At 42.9% G+C, this 16,752-nt stretch overlaps 2 protein-coding genes across 7 annotated transcripts in view; one reads left to right on the top strand and one right to left on the bottom strand.

Moving 5' to 3' along the window:
* NAA15 (N(alpha)-acetyltransferase 15, NatA auxiliary subunit) overlaps nt 1-2,127 on the bottom strand; it is a 92,570-nt gene extending 90,443 nt beyond the window's left edge. For all 3 annotated transcript variants that reach the window (XM_025385047.1, XM_025385048.1, XM_025385049.1), the window contains exon 1: nt 1,763-2,127. In XM_025385047.1, the coding sequence (XP_025240832.1) occupies nt 1,763-1,816 (54 nt within the window). In that variant the 5' untranslated portion in view covers nt 1,817-2,127. The remainder of the gene's footprint in view (nt 1-1,762) is intronic.
* On the top strand, nt 1,044-13,948 carry NDUFC1 (NADH:ubiquinone oxidoreductase subunit C1). Of its 4 annotated transcripts, none has more exons than XM_025385058.1 (5): nt 1,044-1,181; nt 8,038-8,262; nt 8,850-8,953; nt 11,362-11,441; nt 13,808-13,948. In XM_025385058.1, the coding sequence occupies exons 2-4, from the start codon at nt 8,196-8,198 to the stop codon at nt 11,419-11,421; spliced, it is 231 nt and encodes a 76-aa protein (XP_025240843.1). In that variant the 5' UTR covers nt 1,044-1,181; nt 8,038-8,195; the 3' UTR covers nt 11,422-11,441; nt 13,808-13,948. The 4 variants fall into 4 exon arrangements, with proteins under 4 accessions (XP_025240843.1, XP_025240840.1, XP_025240841.1 ...); XM_025385055.1 differs by having other exon boundaries at nt 8,034-8,262; XM_025385056.1 differs by lacking the exon at nt 1,044-1,181 and adding an exon at nt 2,190-2,995 and having other exon boundaries at nt 8,034-8,262.
* The last annotated feature ends 2,804 nt before the right edge of the window (nt 13,949-16,752 follow it).

Here is a 16,752-nt window from a genome sequence, read left to right as displayed (position 1 = left end):
AAGTGATCCACCGCCTGAGCCTCCCAAAGTGCTAGTATTAAGGTATGAGCCACTGTGCCCAGCCTAGAGATAAGTTTTATGTCTACAACTTACTTTTATACAAATGTATATAAACATATACATAGTGAGAAAACATATATGGCAAAATATCAAGTGTTAAATTTAAGTAAAGGTTTAGGAGTGTTCCTTGTTCTCTCAACTTTTCTTTTTTTTTTTTTTTTCCAAAATAAAGAATTGTGAAGAAGAGATTAAAGATAAATTGTTATTATAAACTTATGTTATAGTTCTACCTGCACACCAATTAGTCTTTTTAACGGTTTAAAAGTAACTTTTTTCCTAAAACTATTTTACAGCTCCACCTACACTCTTAGTCTTAAAAGAAAACAAAACAAAATGCCAACAAGAATTTCAGGGCAACAGTTTTCCGACACTGGATGTGACGTTCTAATATTTTTCAACATGAATTCACTAAATCTGTAAGGCATATGGACACTTTTGTAAAATCAAAGTTAGTTCAAATGGATGATTATTTATTTCTAGAAAAACTGAATCCCTAGAGTTGTTCTACTTTTCAAACAGGTGAAATAAATTATAACTGCAGGGGAAAAGGTTAACACTTTCACACACACATCCTAAATTTTAAAAGTCTGAAATTTGGCAAACACAGTTAATTCTATCATAAGGAAAAGTTTGCGTGAAAGGGGCAACCCACATACTAAATGCCAAACAAAAAATGTACTACAATGTGTTAATTATAGTTCCCAGGCTACAGGACATATTTTAAAATGTAAACAGTCCCAACAAACATCAATGCATTTATAGTTTTAAAAAATGCAAACTGCACACATTTGAAATGTAGGGAATAAGTCTGAGTTAGCGTCAACAAAATCCTTCTCAAAAGTTCTTATATTCTCTTTTCTCTGGTGAGTTTTTGCATGCGTTAATACACTTCAGTGTATAAGAAAAGTCTAGGTCTGGAACGTTTCAACTAAAGACTCAACTTTTTACTTCCTACCGAACCGCCCCCTCGCCAATGGGCCCCACCTCCCGAGAAGAGTGACGGGGTGGGGCTGTTTCCCGCTCGGAAACTAAGAAATAAATGCCTCATCCCTACTCCAGAAACGAGAGAACAAGGGAGGCAGAGGCACCGAAGACTCCAGTATGCAACTGACTACAAGGAGGTAGTCGTTTGAAAAGCTTTCTTTCCTTCTCTGAACTCTTTCTTTCCCTCCTCTCAGGTCATTTGACCCCGGGCCGGGCGGAGACAGGTGAATCCCAAGAGAGGAGGAAGAGGGAGGGACAGATGATGGAGGGAGAACCGCGTTTAGGCAATGAATGAGCCTGCTGCATCCGCACCACCTGTTCCTTCCAAGGGTGCCACCCCGGCCTGCCGGCAGGGTTCCCACACCAACCGGGCCGCGACTCCTGCCGGTGTTGCCCACTTGCCCGCCAATGGCCGGGCCTCTCCTCCCCCAGATCGGGGAGAACGAGAACCGGCAGTCTAGAAGCCAGGAGATCGGGGCCTAGTCCGGAACCAGGGCCTCAAGCGTGGGGATGGAAGGAAGAAGGCTGTGGTCCCTGGAGCGCGGGCCATAGTAGGAACCACAGAGAGGGGGCAAAGCAATGCATTCGGCCTGACGAGGACTATGAAGGCGGGGTCCCGGGCGGGAGTGGCTCAGTGCCCGCCGGGCCGAGGTTAGGGGTGACAGGCCCGGTTACCGGCTAAATCCTCCCCACTGCTTGCCCAGAGCCTCACACTTACCAAGATCCGCTTGAAGAGCGCATTCTCCTTGGGCGGGAGGCTCACGGCCGGCATCGTTCCGGCTGCTCCTGCTGCTCCCGCCACCACCCGGCTCGGTCAGTCAGTTTGTCCGACCGTCGCCGCTGCCGTTCCCTAGCTGCTTCAGCCTTGAATATACCGATCCGCCGCCACCACCAGGCCTCGGGTGTCGCCGCGTTGCCCTACCCGGACACCTCCTTTTTCCTCGTTGTCTTTTTTCCTTTCTCACTTAACGCTGCCGCCGCCTCCCCCACTACGGGTCTCCGTCGGCGGTTCACGTGGTAACTGAACAGACCGACAGAGGCAGCCAAAATGGCGGACGCGGAGGGCTTTCCCACCCGGGTCACACCTCCTAACACGCAGGCGCGGTGACCTCCTTTCCCCACCTCCTCTGGGTTTCGGAGCTTGCCGGGAAACCTGGAGGCTGGCCCGCCTGTGGAGGCCGGGAGGGTCCGGGCAGGCCCCGCCCATCCTCTCAGTGCGTGGTGCCCTCGAAGCGCCCGCTGAGCTACGGGAGGCTAGCAAATACGATTCAGACCGCCTCCTCATCAAAAATAGCCTCTCTGGCGCCTTCCTGCCAGATTGACCTTTCATTCATTGGAAAGAGTCTCGCACACTGTGTGATAATCGTTTGAGTCCAAAGCGCTAAAATACAGGTGTAGGTGTTTGAGAAGAGCTGTAGTTGATTATGGACGAAATGCCTAATTTAAGGAGCAGAGGCGGAGTGGAAAATGAAAAAAGCTTCCCCGCAGTGGAGACTTATTAACAGCCCTGGAGAGGAAGGGGCTTAATAGAGTCTGAAAAGCGTGGAAGAGCTTGACCAATGAAATGGGCCTGGCTGTCGTATCGGTAATTTGGTGAATGTTGCTTAAGATCAGCCTGGAAAGGTAGTTAGCCAGATCCGAAGTGACATATTTGCACTGCCAGAGGAGCCTCTGGAGGTTAAAGTATGTGTTTTAATTTCGTTGTTGAGGCCATATAATGCAGAGTTGACGGACCAACCTTACGAGGCACCTTGCAGTGGAGTGGTGGAGAGTTAAAGACACTGACTTTACCCTGGAGCTGACTTCAAACTAGTGCTTAATATTGTGACTCGAACTCCCCATCCCCAGAAATTCTCAGATCTTAGAAGCCAAAGACTGGCAAGGATACTAGAGAGAACTACTCGAGTAGGCGAGGTCAGACTAGGTGCTGAATAGGACCCCTTCCAAAAATGTAAGTCATTTCATTAACAGGTGACAATAAAACTTTTTCAAAGTGGCATTCCATTGATCTAAAAATTTTCAAGTTATATGAGCCACTTTTAACCTTTGGTTTTTGATTACCTCTTTCCAAATCCTGATTTCACTCTGTAGCATTCTTTGCATTACGAATTATTAAACAATATGTTATGTGCATGTTTTTTACTCTTTTAAATTTATTTACAAAGACATTTTAATTTTCAAACTTCTCTTAACTGTCCCTGAAAGGTGTGAGTTGAGAAATATGTTTCCCAATATAAACTTGGGTTTTCTAGCTGCTATATTGATTGTCCTCTCCCTTCACCGGGGTCATAAATAAGGTTTTTAACAGTCAAATCCTGGAGTTTCCTTAAATTCTGTGATCTCTCTTCAAAATTTTGAGAAAATCATATGTACAGGAAACTATGTTTCAGTTTGAAATATGGCCAGTCTTTTAACCTTAACTTTATAAAACTAAGGGCAAGCTTATAATTCATTTTTAAGCTGTTATTTAATAATAACCTGCAAAAAGTCACTGCCCCAAGAGGTCTTTCAACTGTCTGAACTATTGAAAGACAGAAAAATAGTCTAAATGTAGTTGATAATTTTAGCTTGGATTTCCAAATCTCTGGCTTCATATCCAAAAATCCCCACAGCAATACTATTTGCTGTAGTTCTCTAAATTTCTCCTGTAAAGAATATTCTATTTTCCTTCAGAGGAAGAAAATGTCTGGTCTTTGAAACAATCAGTAGTTTCCACCAGAACCTTAGTACCTGATTAGATGAGCCAGAAATAGAGTTTGGCAAATGTTACATTCTTTTTGGGTGATGACAAAAAATGGCAATTTTTTTTTTTTTTTTTTTTTTTTTTTTTGAGACGGAGTCTCGCTCTGCCGCCCAGGCTGGAGTGCAGTGGCCGGATCTCTGCTCACTGCAAGCTCCGCCTCCCGGGTTCACGCCATTCTCCTGCCTCAGCCTTCCGAGTAGCTGGGACTACAGGCGCCCGCCACCGCGCCCGGCTAGTTTTTTGTATTTTTTAGTAGAGACGGGGTTTCACCATGTTAGCCAGGATGGTCTCGATCTCCTGACCTCGTGATCCGCCCATCTCGGCCTCCCAAAGTGCTGGGATTACAGGCTTGAGCCACCGCGCCCGGCCAAAAAATGGCAATTTTAAAGGCTCGGCAAATACTAGTCTGATTCAACATTTAACTGATTCATTTCCTAGTTAAAATGCACCTACAGGTAACAGTCTGACCACACAGTAACCTGAACTGAATAAAAAAAATATATTTACTCTGATTACCACAATTTCACAAATAGAGATCCCATTTGAGTTATACTTTGACAGCCATGCTTTCAGAACGTTAACATATCCAAGGCTATATGCTGTGGCTGCTGCTGCTGCTGCTGGTTAATTCATCTTACCCCATGTGCTTGCATGTCACTATGTTCAAAATGCCAACTCTAAAAACTATTAACCAAAAAGAAAGAAATAAAATCATTTACCTTGCAAACTTTAATTCTACAAAAGGGATATGTAGAGTGAAATTTCTCCATATACGCAAGATGTTCTCTATTGAGACTGTTACATCTTATTAAGTATTTGGGGCCGGGCGCGGTGGCTTAAGCCTGTAATCCCAGCACTTTGGGAGGCCGAGTCGGGCGGATCACGAGGTCAGGAGATCGAGACCATCCTGGCTAACCCAGTGAAACTCGTCTCTACTAAAAAAATACAAAAAACTAGCCAGGCGAGATGGCGGGCACCTGTAGTCCCAGCTACTTGGGAGGCTGAGGCAGGAGAATGGCATAAACCCAGGAGGCGGAGCTTGCAGTGAGCTGAGATCCGGCCACTGCACTCCAGCCTGGGCAACAGAGTGAGACTCTGTCTCGAAAAAAAAAAAAAGGAAAAAAAAAAAAAGTATTTGGGTCTTACTTTAAAAAAAAAAAAAAAAGGCTGGGCGTGGTGGCTCACGCCTGTAATCCCAGCACTTTGGGAGGCTAAGGCGGGCAGATCACAAGGTCAGGAGTTCAAGACCAGCTGACCACCATGGTGAAACCCCGTCTCTACTAAAAATACAAAAATTAGCCAGGTATGGTGGTGCGCGCCTGTAATCCCAGCTACTCAGGAGGATGAGGCAGGAGAATCGCTTGAACCTGGGAGGCAGAGGTTGCAGTGAGCCAAGATCGTACCACTGCACTCCAGAGCGAGACTCCCTCTCAAAAAAAGAAAAAAAATACGCCAGGCATAGTGCCTCATGCCTATAATCCTGACACTTTGGGAGGCTGAGGCAGGAAGATAGTTTGAGACCAACCTGGGCAACATATTGAGACCCCATCTCTGCAAAACAATTTTAAAGTTTGCCAGGTGTGGTGCTGTGAGCCTGTAGTCCCAGCTACTTGGTGGGCTTAGGTGGGAAGATTCCTTCGGCCCCAGAGGTCAAGATTGCAGTGAGCTGTGATGACACTTTTGCTCTCCAGCCTGGGCAACAGAGCTGAGACCTTGTTCCAAAAAAAATAAACAACATAAAAGAAATTCATGTATTTGTCACCTAGATTTAACAAATGTTAACAATTTGCCTTTGCTTCTGGGTGTTTTTGTGTGTGTATAGACAGGGTTTCTTAATGTTGCCCAGGCTACTCTTGAACTCCTGGGCTTAGGCAATCAACCCACCTCAGCCTCCCAAAGTGCTGGGATTATAGGTGTGAGCCCCAAAACCTGGCCTGCTGCTGAGTCTTAAAAAATAAAAACTTATAGATACATCTTGGTGTGTGGGGAGGTGGGAGGTTGTTGGTTTTTTTCTTTTCTTTTGTTTTCTTTTGTTTTTATGACAGGGTCTCACCGTGTCACCCAGGCTGGAGTGCAGTGACACAATCTTGGCCTACTGTAGCCTCAACCTCCCAGGTCCAAGCGATCTTCCTCCCTCAGCCTCCCGAGTAGCTGGAACCACAGAGGTGCACCATCACACCCAGCTAATTTAAAAAATATATATTTTGTAGAGACGTTTATCTACCTAGGTTGCACAGGCCAGTCTTGACCTCCTGGACTCAAGCAATCCATTTGCCTTGTTCTCACAAAGTGCTACGATTAGAGGCCTGAGCCACTGTGACTGGCTCAAGTCCTAAGTTTGATTCATAGTATTCTCATGCATGCTATATCAATAAACATATGTGGTTTTTGGGGGGGTTTTGTTGTTTTGGTTTGGTTTGGTTTGTTTTTGTTGTTGTTGTTGTTGTTGTTTTGCAGTTTATACAGTTTTTCAATTCTTGCTCTTTCTTTACCTTCCTTCGGAGATGTGATTTTTTTTTTCCCAGTGGAAAAATCTTGGACTAAAACTTTGCATTTCTGGCTGCTAACTCAAATCCTCTCTCTTTTCACCTGGATCATAAATAAGATTTTAGTGTTCAAATTCTGAAGATGCTTACATGAATGTTATGAAGCAACTTCTAACAAAATATTATAGATATTAGTTCCTAGCTGGAATTACTTAATTCCATCTAGGAATTAACTCCATCTTTTCAAGATGGAGTTTCACATACAGCTGCATACTCCATACTCCAAGTGTACAGTTCCCATAAGCTCTAATATGCTGAGAAAAATGTGCTTATACTTCATCACTTTCCCAAAATACACACTAGTAAAAGGCTACAAGGGCCAAAGCTCTGAAAAAGAACAAAGCAGTCTTTCCCAACAGCAGTACCGAAATTAGTAATTTGCTTACTGGTTCTGTATACTCTGACTAAAGGTAGCATCTGTTTCAACTTGTTGGATACTAGCAAAAGCTTCGTCAGGACAAGCTTCCAAAGGATGGTGTAGAAAGGATATACAACTGACAGGCTGCTGAGTGGACAAGAAGCCAATAAGTTGAGAACCAACAACTGGCTCAGCACATTCGTTGGGTAATTTACTTACTTGAGCATGAGTCCAGGAGGCTCAAACTAGATTACAAACTAAAGTGACTCACAATTTAGCAATCCATTTAGCCACCATTTGCATGTTAAAATGAGCCAGAAAATATAGTACAATTAATTGACTTTCTGGTCAATAATTTTTGGTTAAAAAAAGATTTTAAAATAACATTGCTAAAGAGAATATAGGAGATTTGCTAAAATTTATTTTGGTTTTAAAATTAATGACATAAGGTTTAACGGATTACTTTTAAAGGGTCAAAATGTATTGTCTGTTACCTATAAATATTTTTACTAGTCTTTAGACATCAGATTGAACTGAATTGAATGTACAAAGATCTGGCTCAATTGTGCAAGATAAAACCTATTCCTCAGAACAATGTCTTTAATAGGCAAAACCAAATAAATTGTTTACTACCACCAGAGAGTTGTTTAAGCTTCTCAACAACCCTATAGGTTTTATGTTACAGATGTAAAACTTAGGTATAGAGAGGTTAAGTAATTTGCCTCTTACTAGGTTAAGAAATCATAGAGCTAAAAAGTGGTGAGCAGAATGGCTTTGAACACTGATTCTACAGCTTATGGTCTAGGGTGGTCCAAGTCTGTTAGGTGAGCTAACGAGGATCACTAGATCTGGGGTCAGAAGACCTCAAACTGTATCCCACCTCTGCCATCTATGTGATCTTGAGCCCTTGAGCCTATCCAAGGCACTAATTCTACTTCACAGGTTTGTGAGGCTTCAGTATGATCGTGAGTGTAAATGATTAAGTGTTAAGAAATCTTTTCAACTATAAAATATGTCACCTTGGGTGAGTAGCTGTCTTTAAGCTTCATCTGTAAATTGAGGCTTATAATCACGGCATGATATGTGCTCATTGTGAAGATGAAATAAGGCAGTGAATGTAAACCTTATGATACATTAATGCACCGTGCCTGGACCACAGAATTCAATCCAAGCGCTAGTTATTATTGAGCACGACACTTTTCTTTTTTCTGGCTCATGTAGGAAAATTTTAATAAACCTCTTGATGAATAGCCGTAGAGATGGGGTGAAAAACCCCCAGAGGACAGAGAATAGATAAATTCTTTTTTCTTTTAATTACTTTCTTCCTAATTCCACTGTATAGACAGAAGGCTGAGGCCGGGGTGCTAGAGAACCTTGCGGTGCTGGAACTCACGTTGACGCCCCCACGGAGCTCGGCTGCAGAGCCCTGGAGTCCCGCACTTCCGCCCGCCAGGTGGCGCTGGTTCTGTTGCCGATTCGGAGAGACTGAGCCTGGCCACGCAAGATGGCGCCGTCCGCGTTGCTGCGTCCCCTCTCTCGGCTGCTGGCCCCTGCCAGGCTCCCGAGCGGCTGTGAGTGTCCATCCTCGTGCAGGCCGACTCTACCCTCAGATTACCCCTCCTAAGGCGGACCCAGCCCACGGGTGCAGGAGGCGGCAGCGGCCCGGGTTCGTCCTGCAGTGACCTTCGCCGGCCGTCGACCCAAGGCCCAGCCCGCGCCTGTCCCCTACGCAAGACTCTCCGCTCCCCATCACCCGCCTTCAGCACTTATCCAAGTGCAACCTGAGCACTCTTGGCCTTTGTAAATGGGCTTTGGGTCTCTGCCTTCCCCACCTCTGTACGTTCGGTCCCGTAGACTGGGAGAGGAGACACCCTTCCCGGGACGCCTCCTACATGACCACTCCCGAGTCGTCTGAGGGTCCGCACGCCCTTAAATGAGGCCTTGAAGGGCTCGGGCAGGACAGGTGCTACCTGTCTAACTCTCCCAGTGGCCCTGGGCGAAGTACTTGACCTCTCTGAACCGCTATTTCCTTGGCTGTTTAAGTGGGAGATGGGGGAGTCAAAGGGGGAATTAAATGCGATAATACACACGTAAATGTTAGGGTTTTTTCCCTACAAGGCAGTAAGTTACAGATTTACAGACCCTCTGCCCCTTTCAGCTTCAGCGCGGTCAAAGTTCTACGTGCGAGAGCCGCTGAATGCCAAACCTAACTGGCTGAAAGTTGGGTTGACCTTGGGCACCACCGTCGTCTTGTGGGTCTATGTAAGTACTTTACTCCCGGATGTCGTGAGACTACACCAGCGTGGTAAGGGAATGAGATAACATTGCGAGATTGAATGGTGCTGTTACGTTGTATGGCAGTGAAAGTCTCACAACAGTAGGATATTTATATAATTGCTGATACATATTTCTCCAAAAGGGAAATCTCCAGGACTAAAAAGAAATTAAGATTTCAGCAACATTGAGAAAGTATGATGGGACTAAAATTTCTGTTATTGTTCCTTAACATGGTTTTGTAAGGAATGGCAGTTTTACTAAATAGTAATTATACTTTATTTCTTAATGAGAATTGAGGCTAATTGGAGTTTTATAAAGGTACCTTTTTCAGATGCTGTAGGGTCAAACCAGCAGTGTACAAGTTGTACAAATTGAATCCCAGTAGACTTTCAAAACATTAGGTTTTAATCAATGTTTGTATAAATACATTGCTGGAAATTATATATAGTGTGTAGGTACCTTTTTAAAAAAATTTTCAGGCCGGGCACAGTGGCTCACGCCTGTAATCCCAGCACTTTGGGAGGCCGAGGTGGGCGGATCACGAGGTCAGGAGATCCAGACCACTCTGGCTAACACAGTGAAACCCCGTCTCTACCAAAAATACAAAAAAATTAGGCGGGTGTAGTGGCGAGAGGCCGAGGTGGGCAGATCACGAGGTCAGGAGATCTAGACCATCCTGGCTAATACAGTGAAACCCCGTCTCTACCAAAAATACAAAAAAAAATTAGGCTGGTGTAGTGGCGAGCGCCTGTAGTCCCAGCTACTCGGGAGGTGGAGGCGGGAGAATGGCTTGAACCCGGGGGACTGAGCTTGCAGTGAGCGGAGATATCGCCACTGCACTCCAGCCTGGGCGACAGAGCCAGACTGTCTCAAAAAAAAAAAAAAAAAAATTAGCCGGGGGTGGTGGCGGGCGCCTGTAGTTCCAGCTACTCGGTAGGCTGAGGCAGGAGAATGGCTTGAATCCAGGAGGCGAAGCTTGCAGTGAGCCGAGATATCGCCACTGCACTCCAGCCTGGGCGACAGAGAGAAACTGTCTCAAAAAAAAAAAAAAATTCACGCCGTATGCTTTACACATAAACTTGCGTTTAATCATTTCAACAACACTATGTGGTACCTAATACTGTTGACCCGTTACAGATAGGAAACAAACTTGGAGAAACTAGTTTGCTGAACCCAGTTCTTCTGACTTCAGAGGCCACACTATCCTATAAACCACTGTGAAACACTGCCACTGTAGGAATAAAATTTGTTTTTAAAGTTAAAGTATCTGCTATATTAATATTTAAAATTTTGTTTTTTATCTGATGGGTTTGGGGCTTCCTCCACTGTCCCCCAGCTCTTAGATATTTTAAATTTTCTTGTTAAAGTGGTTCAGATTGTTGACTTGGAAAGGGGTGAGATATTGAGTCACTCACAACTTAATAGTAACTCATCTTTTTGAATGATGTTGCTTATAATGAATTTAATACATTCTTAATTTAAGGTTTTCTCTAACAAAAAGCTTGATTACTGCTGAGAGCACTAGTGATTGAACTTGGATCTTTGATTGCCATGAATGTCATTGTATATAAACCGTTTTTCCAGTTGCATATTCTGTCAGACAGTGGTTCTAAAAATGTGACTGTCCTCCATAACATCTAATTAATACACATACAGTTTTGTGGTGGGGTTGGTCATTCAATCAAGGTATCACACTTCTAAGATTAGAAGCATAACACGCACCCACCAACTAGCCTGGATCCCATTTAATAACCAAGTTCTACTATATCATATTGATTTACCCCTTTGTGATAAGCCATTTCATTACATTTATTACCCACCAAATAAGGTAAAATTTTTTGGCAGTAGTTGAATTCAAATTTTTGGCTGGGCACAGTGGCTCCCGCCTGTAATCCCAACACTTTGGGAGGCCAGGGTGGGTGGATCACCTGAGCTCGGGAGTTGGAGACCAGCCTGGCCAACATGGTGAAACCCTATCTCTGCTAAAAATACAAAAATTAGACATGCGTGCTAGCAGGCGCCTGTAATCCCAGCTATTCAGGAGATTGAGGCAAGAGAATCACTTGAACCCGGGAGAAGGAGGTTGCAGTGAGCCAAGATCGTGCCATTGCACTCCAGCCTGGGAGACGAGCAAAATTCCGTCTCAAAATAAATAAATAAATAAATAAATAAATAAATAAATAAATAAATATTTAAGGTCTCCCTTCTCAAATTTAGTATGTCAGATTGTGGTGAACAAGTGTATACCTTTCCTGATTTTTGAACTTTTGGATTGCTTAGCCTTTTATTTCTAACTAGAATAGTTGTTTATTTTTTCTATTCTTATTCCTCTTACAAAATATAAGTATCCAGGAAGATTACATTTCTAATTTTAACTGTTTAACTCTTTGTAGCTCATCAAACAACACAATGAAGATATTTTAGAGTACAAAAGAAGAAATGGGCTGGAATAAACTTTTGAAATACTAACACAGTAAGTATTTAAGTTTATTGGATGAATGGATTATGCAAATTAACTTGACCTCTTTTTTAAATATTGAAAAACAAGTTGTTGTTTGTTTTGTATTAGGTTTTTACATTTTAGCACCCGCATTTCTGTCTGAGACAAATTTATAAATTTGTAATACCTTACCTCAAGTAGCTGGTTTTGTTTTGGGGAGTTTTGGGTTTTTTGGTCTGTTGTTTGTTTATAGACCTGTTGGCCAGGCTGGTCTCAAACTTCTAGCCTCAGGTGATACTCTTGCTTCAGCTTCTCAAAGTGTTGGAATTGTAGGGGTGAGCCACTTTGCTAGCCTCAAGAATCTTTTAGCATAATCATTTTTAATCACTACTCTCTGTTTAAAGAAAGGTATGTTTAAGAATGAAACCAAAATCATATTATTTTCTTAAATCTAATAGTGCTTTACACTTTGCTTTCATAGCACTTATGACAAATTATTATTCTTTGTGTGTGTATTTCTTAATATCTGTTCGGTATCTTGTACACTTGAGTGTGAATTCCATGAGAACAGAAACCTATTTTATTGTCATTTATTCAGCAACTTGCTTATCTGGTCCATTTAGGAGTTTAATATTTGTAGAAGTGATGAATGTATAAGGGCAATCGATTCATTTTATTTTTTATTTTTGAGACGGAGTCACCAGGCTGGAGTGCAGTGGCACAATTTTGGCTCACTGCAACCTCCGCCTCCCGGGTTCAAGCAATTCTCCTGCCTCAGCCTCTTGAGTAGCCGGGACTACAGGCACGCGCTACCACGCCCAGCTAATTTTTGTATTTTTAGTAGAGACAGGGTTTTACCATGTTGGCCAGGATGATCTCGATCTCTTGACCTCGTGATCTGCCCGCCTCGGCCTCCCAAACAAAGTGCTGGGATTATAGGCGTAAGCCACTGCACCTGGCCAGGGCAATCAATTTTTACATTTTTGTCTGTATGACTATTTTGTTATGATTGTCAACTCAACTAATATCCAATTGGACAGTTCGTGGTAAAAACCTAGTTGTGAACATGATACATGCCCAGCTAATTTTTGTATTTTCAGTAGAGACGGGGTTTTGCCATGTTGGCCAGGATGATCTCGATCTCTTGACCTCATGATCTGCCCACCTCGGCCTCCCAAAGTGTTGGGATTACAGGTGTGAGCCACTGCGCCTGGCCAGGGCAGTCAATTTTTAAATTTTTTTCTGCATGACTATTTCATTATGATTGTCAACTCAGCTAATATCCAATTGGACAGTTCCTCGTAAAAACCTAGTTGTGAACAAGATAGCGTATTCTGCATGGTCCGTGATTTAAAAGAGAAAGTTTATTTTATATATAAAATATATACACCTGGCTGGGCGCAGTGGCTCACACCTGTAATCCTAACGCTTTGAGAGGCCAAGGGGAGTGGATCACTTGAGGCAAGGAGTTACAGATCAGCCTGGCCAACGTGGCGAAACCCCATCAATACTAAAAATACACAAAAAGTAGCTAGGTATGATGGTGCGTGCCTGTAGTCCCAGCTACTTGGGAGGCTGAGGCACAAGAATTGCTTTAACCCAGGAGGTAGAGGCTGGGAGGTTGCAGTGAGCTAATATTGGGCTACTGCACTCCAGCCAGCCTGGGCAACAGAACGAGACTCTGTCTCAAAAATAAATGAATGAATAAATAAATAATATATACATCTAATAGATATGTATCAAATATATGTAAGTATACCATATACAGTGTGTGTGTGTATATATATGGTGTATTTCTGAAAACCCTTTTTAAAAAATCCTATATTAATCCTTTTGTAAGTGAAAAGTCACTTAAAAATCTCAACTTTCATGATTGGGTTGATTAAAGTAAGTAACTTACATCTGCTGTATAATAAACATAGTGATCACAGACTATCCTTTGTTTTCCATATTTTATAACTCTGAAACTGAGCTCTTTATGGTTGATAATCGAAATATTTTGCCTTTTTTGTATTAGCACCCTGCCCATTTCACTACTCCAATCAGCCAATCAAGAGATAAAAATGAGCTGGGCTTGGTGGCTCATGCCTGTAATCTCAGCACTTTGGGAGGTCAAGGCAGTGGGATAGCATATGCCCAGGAGTTTGGGCAACATAGCAACTTCGTCTTTACCAAAAAAAAAAAAAAAAAAAGAGGTAAAAATGAAATAGGCATTTAAATACAAACCAGATGGCTTTTGCTATTCTTTCATAGTTAAGGCAAAATATTTTTCATTAAAATTAAATAAAATCAGGTATTGGTACTCTTTGTGGGTTTCTTTTCTGATGTTCTAAGTAGTTTAATTTTAATATTATTTCTGCTGGTTAATGCTACAGTTTTTTTTTTTTTCTTCATTATAGGTATGCTCCGTATAGTGATTTTAGCTGTTCCTCTGGATTCACCATCTGTTGAGTTGTAAATGTGAGAGAAAAAGTTATATGTGAATATATACCAAGTCAGCATTTGTATTTTGCATCATTAAATAAAAAGAAATAAAAATACTTCTGTATTCTTCAGATAAAGCATATTGTGACAACTTGTAGAAAATGTTAATTCTAAGGTATATTAATAGAAGTATTTCAATATGGAAGGTACCACCTGATAAGAAGGTCAGTGGTAATTAAGGACACATTGGTAAGAAAAGTTGTTGTGAACATAGATTCAAAAATCAGGACTAGCTGGGCACAGTGGCTCAACGCCTGTAATTCCAGCACTTTGGGAGGCCAAGGCAGGTGGATCACCTGAGGTTGGAAGTTGGAGATCAGCCTCATCAACATGGAGAAACCCCGTCTCTACTAAAAAAAAAAAATTAGCTGGGCATAGTGGCACATGCCTGTAATCCCAGCTGCTCGGGAGGCTGAGGCAGGAGAATCTCTTGAACCTGGGAGGCAGAGGTTGTGGTGAGCTGAGATCGTGCCATTGCACTCCAGCTTGGACAACAAGAGTGAAATTCCATCTAAAAAAATAAAAGGGCTGAAGGATTTACTCTTGTTACCACCTTTTAATTTCTGATCAGAACATTTATTTAGTATATTAGGAAAGCAGAACTACCTTGTTACTCAAAAAACGTAGGGTCACAAAGATTGTTTTCTCTAGAGGAGTCATTTTGGTAAGTTAGAAAGGAAGGATGAATCCTGTTACCAGAGTTTTTCTGACTCCTTGAATTTGAATGATTTTTATTTGGGTGACTACTTGTACTCACTGTTATAGCAACACAAAATTTGTTGTCTTAAAGTTGCTAATACAACTTTAAGCCTATGATTTTGCAAACTCTGACTCTTGGTTTTTTGTTTGTTTGTTTGTTTGTTTTGGAGGGTTTTGTTTGGGGATTTTTGAGACGGGCTTACTCCCAGGGTCAAGTGATTCTCTCACCTCAGCCTCCTGAGTAACTGGGACTACAGGTGTGTGCCACCATGCCCAGCTAATTTTTTTTAATTTCTAGTAGAGAGGAGGTCTGTCTGTATTGTCCAGGCTGGTCTCCAACTCTCAAACTCGAGTGATCTTCCCACCTCAGCCTCCCAAAGTGCTGGGATTACAGGCGTGAGCTGCCGCGCCCAACAACTATTGATTTTTTTTAAAAAGGATGAAGGGTTAATAGACAATTTTAAATATACATTTGACTTCCACAGTAGGAGCACCATAACTTTCAACTCCCCAAAACCTTAACTATTACCAGGTACAGTGGTATGAGCCTATAATCCCAGCTACTCAGGAACCTGAGGAAGGAGGATCTCTTGAGCTCAGGATATACTGCACTATGCTGATAGGATGTCCTCACTAATTTTGACATCCATATGGTGACCTTCCAGGAACGGGGGACCACCAGGTTGCCTAAAGAGGGGTGAACCAGCCCAAGTCAGAAATGGAGCAGGTCAAAACTCCCATGCTAATCAGTAGAGGGATCATGCCTATAAATAGTCACTGCACTCCAGCCTTAGCAACATAGCAAGACCTCATCTCTTTAAAAAAAAAAAAAGAAAACTATTAATAGCCTTTTGTCGACTGGAAGCCCTATCAATAACAGTCGATTAACACATTTTGTATGCTATATGTATTATATACTGTTTTGTTTTGTTTTGTTTTGTTTTTTTGAGACAGAGTCTTGCTCTGTCACCCAGGCTGGAGTACAGTAGCACAATCTCTGCTCATTGCAACCTCCACCTCCTGGGTGAAGCCATTCTCCCGCCTCAGCCTCCCCAGTAGCTGGGATTATAGGCATGCACCACCAGGCCCAGTTAATTTTTGTATTTTCAGTAGAGATGGGGTTTCACCATGTTTGCCAGGCTGGTCTCGAACTCCTGACCTTGTGATCCGCCCACCTTGGCCTCCCAAAGTGCTGGAATTACAGGCGTGAGCCACCACGCCCAGCCTATATGCTGTATTCTTACAATAAAGTGAGTTAGAGGAAACAAAATGTTTTTTAAAACAACCTTAAGGGGCCAGGCATGGTGACTGAATCCTGTAATCACAGCACTTTGGGACACCGAGGCAGGCAAATCACTTGCTCAGTTCGAGACCAGCCTGAGCAACATGGCAAAATCCCGTCTTTACAAAAAAATAAATACAAAAATTAGCCAGGCATGGTGGATGATGCCTGTAGTCCCAGCTACTTGTGGGGCTGAGACAAGAGAATCTCTTAAGCCTGGGAAGCAGAGGTTGCATTGAGCCAGGAAACTACTGCACTCCTTAAGGAAGGGAACATGTAATTTATTAAGTGGAAGTGGATCATCATAAAGGTCTTCATCCTCATTGTCTTCACACTGAGTTGGCTGAGGAGGAAGAGGAAGAGTTGGTCTTTCTGTCTTGGGTGGAAGAGGGAGAAGAAAATTCTGTATAAGTGGATCTATGCATAAGAACCTGTGTAGTTCAAAGTCATGTTGTTCAAGGGTGAACTGTACTTCATTTGACCCTCAGGAAAGCCCTTTTCCTTTTTTTTGAGACTGGATCTCCTCTTGCCCAGTCTGAGTATGGTAATGCGATCACAGCTTACTGCTGCTTCGATCTCCTGGGCTCAAGTGATCCTCTCATCTCAGCCTCCCAAGTAGCTGGGACTACAAGGCCCATCCAGATCTGGCTAGTTGTTGTTTTTTTGAGACAGAGTCTCGTTCTGTCACCCAGGCTGGAGTGCAGTGGCTCAATCTCGGCTCACTGCAAACTCCGCCTCCTGGGTTCACGCCATTCTCCTGCCTCACTCTCCTGAGTAGCTGGGACTACAGGCGCCCGCCATCGTGCCTGGCCAATTTTTTGTATTTTTAGTAGAGATGGGGTTTCACCATGTTAGCCAGAATGGTCTCGATCTCCTGAC

Source organism: Theropithecus gelada, chromosome 5 (genome assembly GCF_003255815.1).
Source record: "Theropithecus gelada isolate Dixy chromosome 5, Tgel_1.0, whole genome shotgun sequence".
Taxonomy (NCBI): domain Eukaryota; kingdom Metazoa; phylum Chordata; class Mammalia; order Primates; family Cercopithecidae; genus Theropithecus; species Theropithecus gelada.
Note: the sequence above shows the minus strand (reverse complement) of the source record. Positions and strands in the feature narration are given on the sequence as shown.

What these genes read in the sequence shown, in the direction of transcription:
- NDUFC1 (XM_025385058.1), top strand. Translation starts at nt 8,196, where the DNA reads ATGGCGCCGTCCGCGTTGCTGCGTCCCCTCTCTCGGCTGCTGGCCCCT. An exon ending in TGCCAGGCTCCCGAGCGGCT is followed by an intron (nt 8,263 to 8,849) that starts GTGAGTGTCCAT and finishes TGCCCCTTTCAG; the next exon opens with CTTCAGCGCGGTCAAAGTTC. An exon ending in CCGTCGTCTTGTGGGTCTAT is followed by an intron (nt 8,954 to 11,361) that starts GTAAGTACTTTA and finishes AACTCTTTGTAG; the next exon opens with CTCATCAAACAACACAATGA.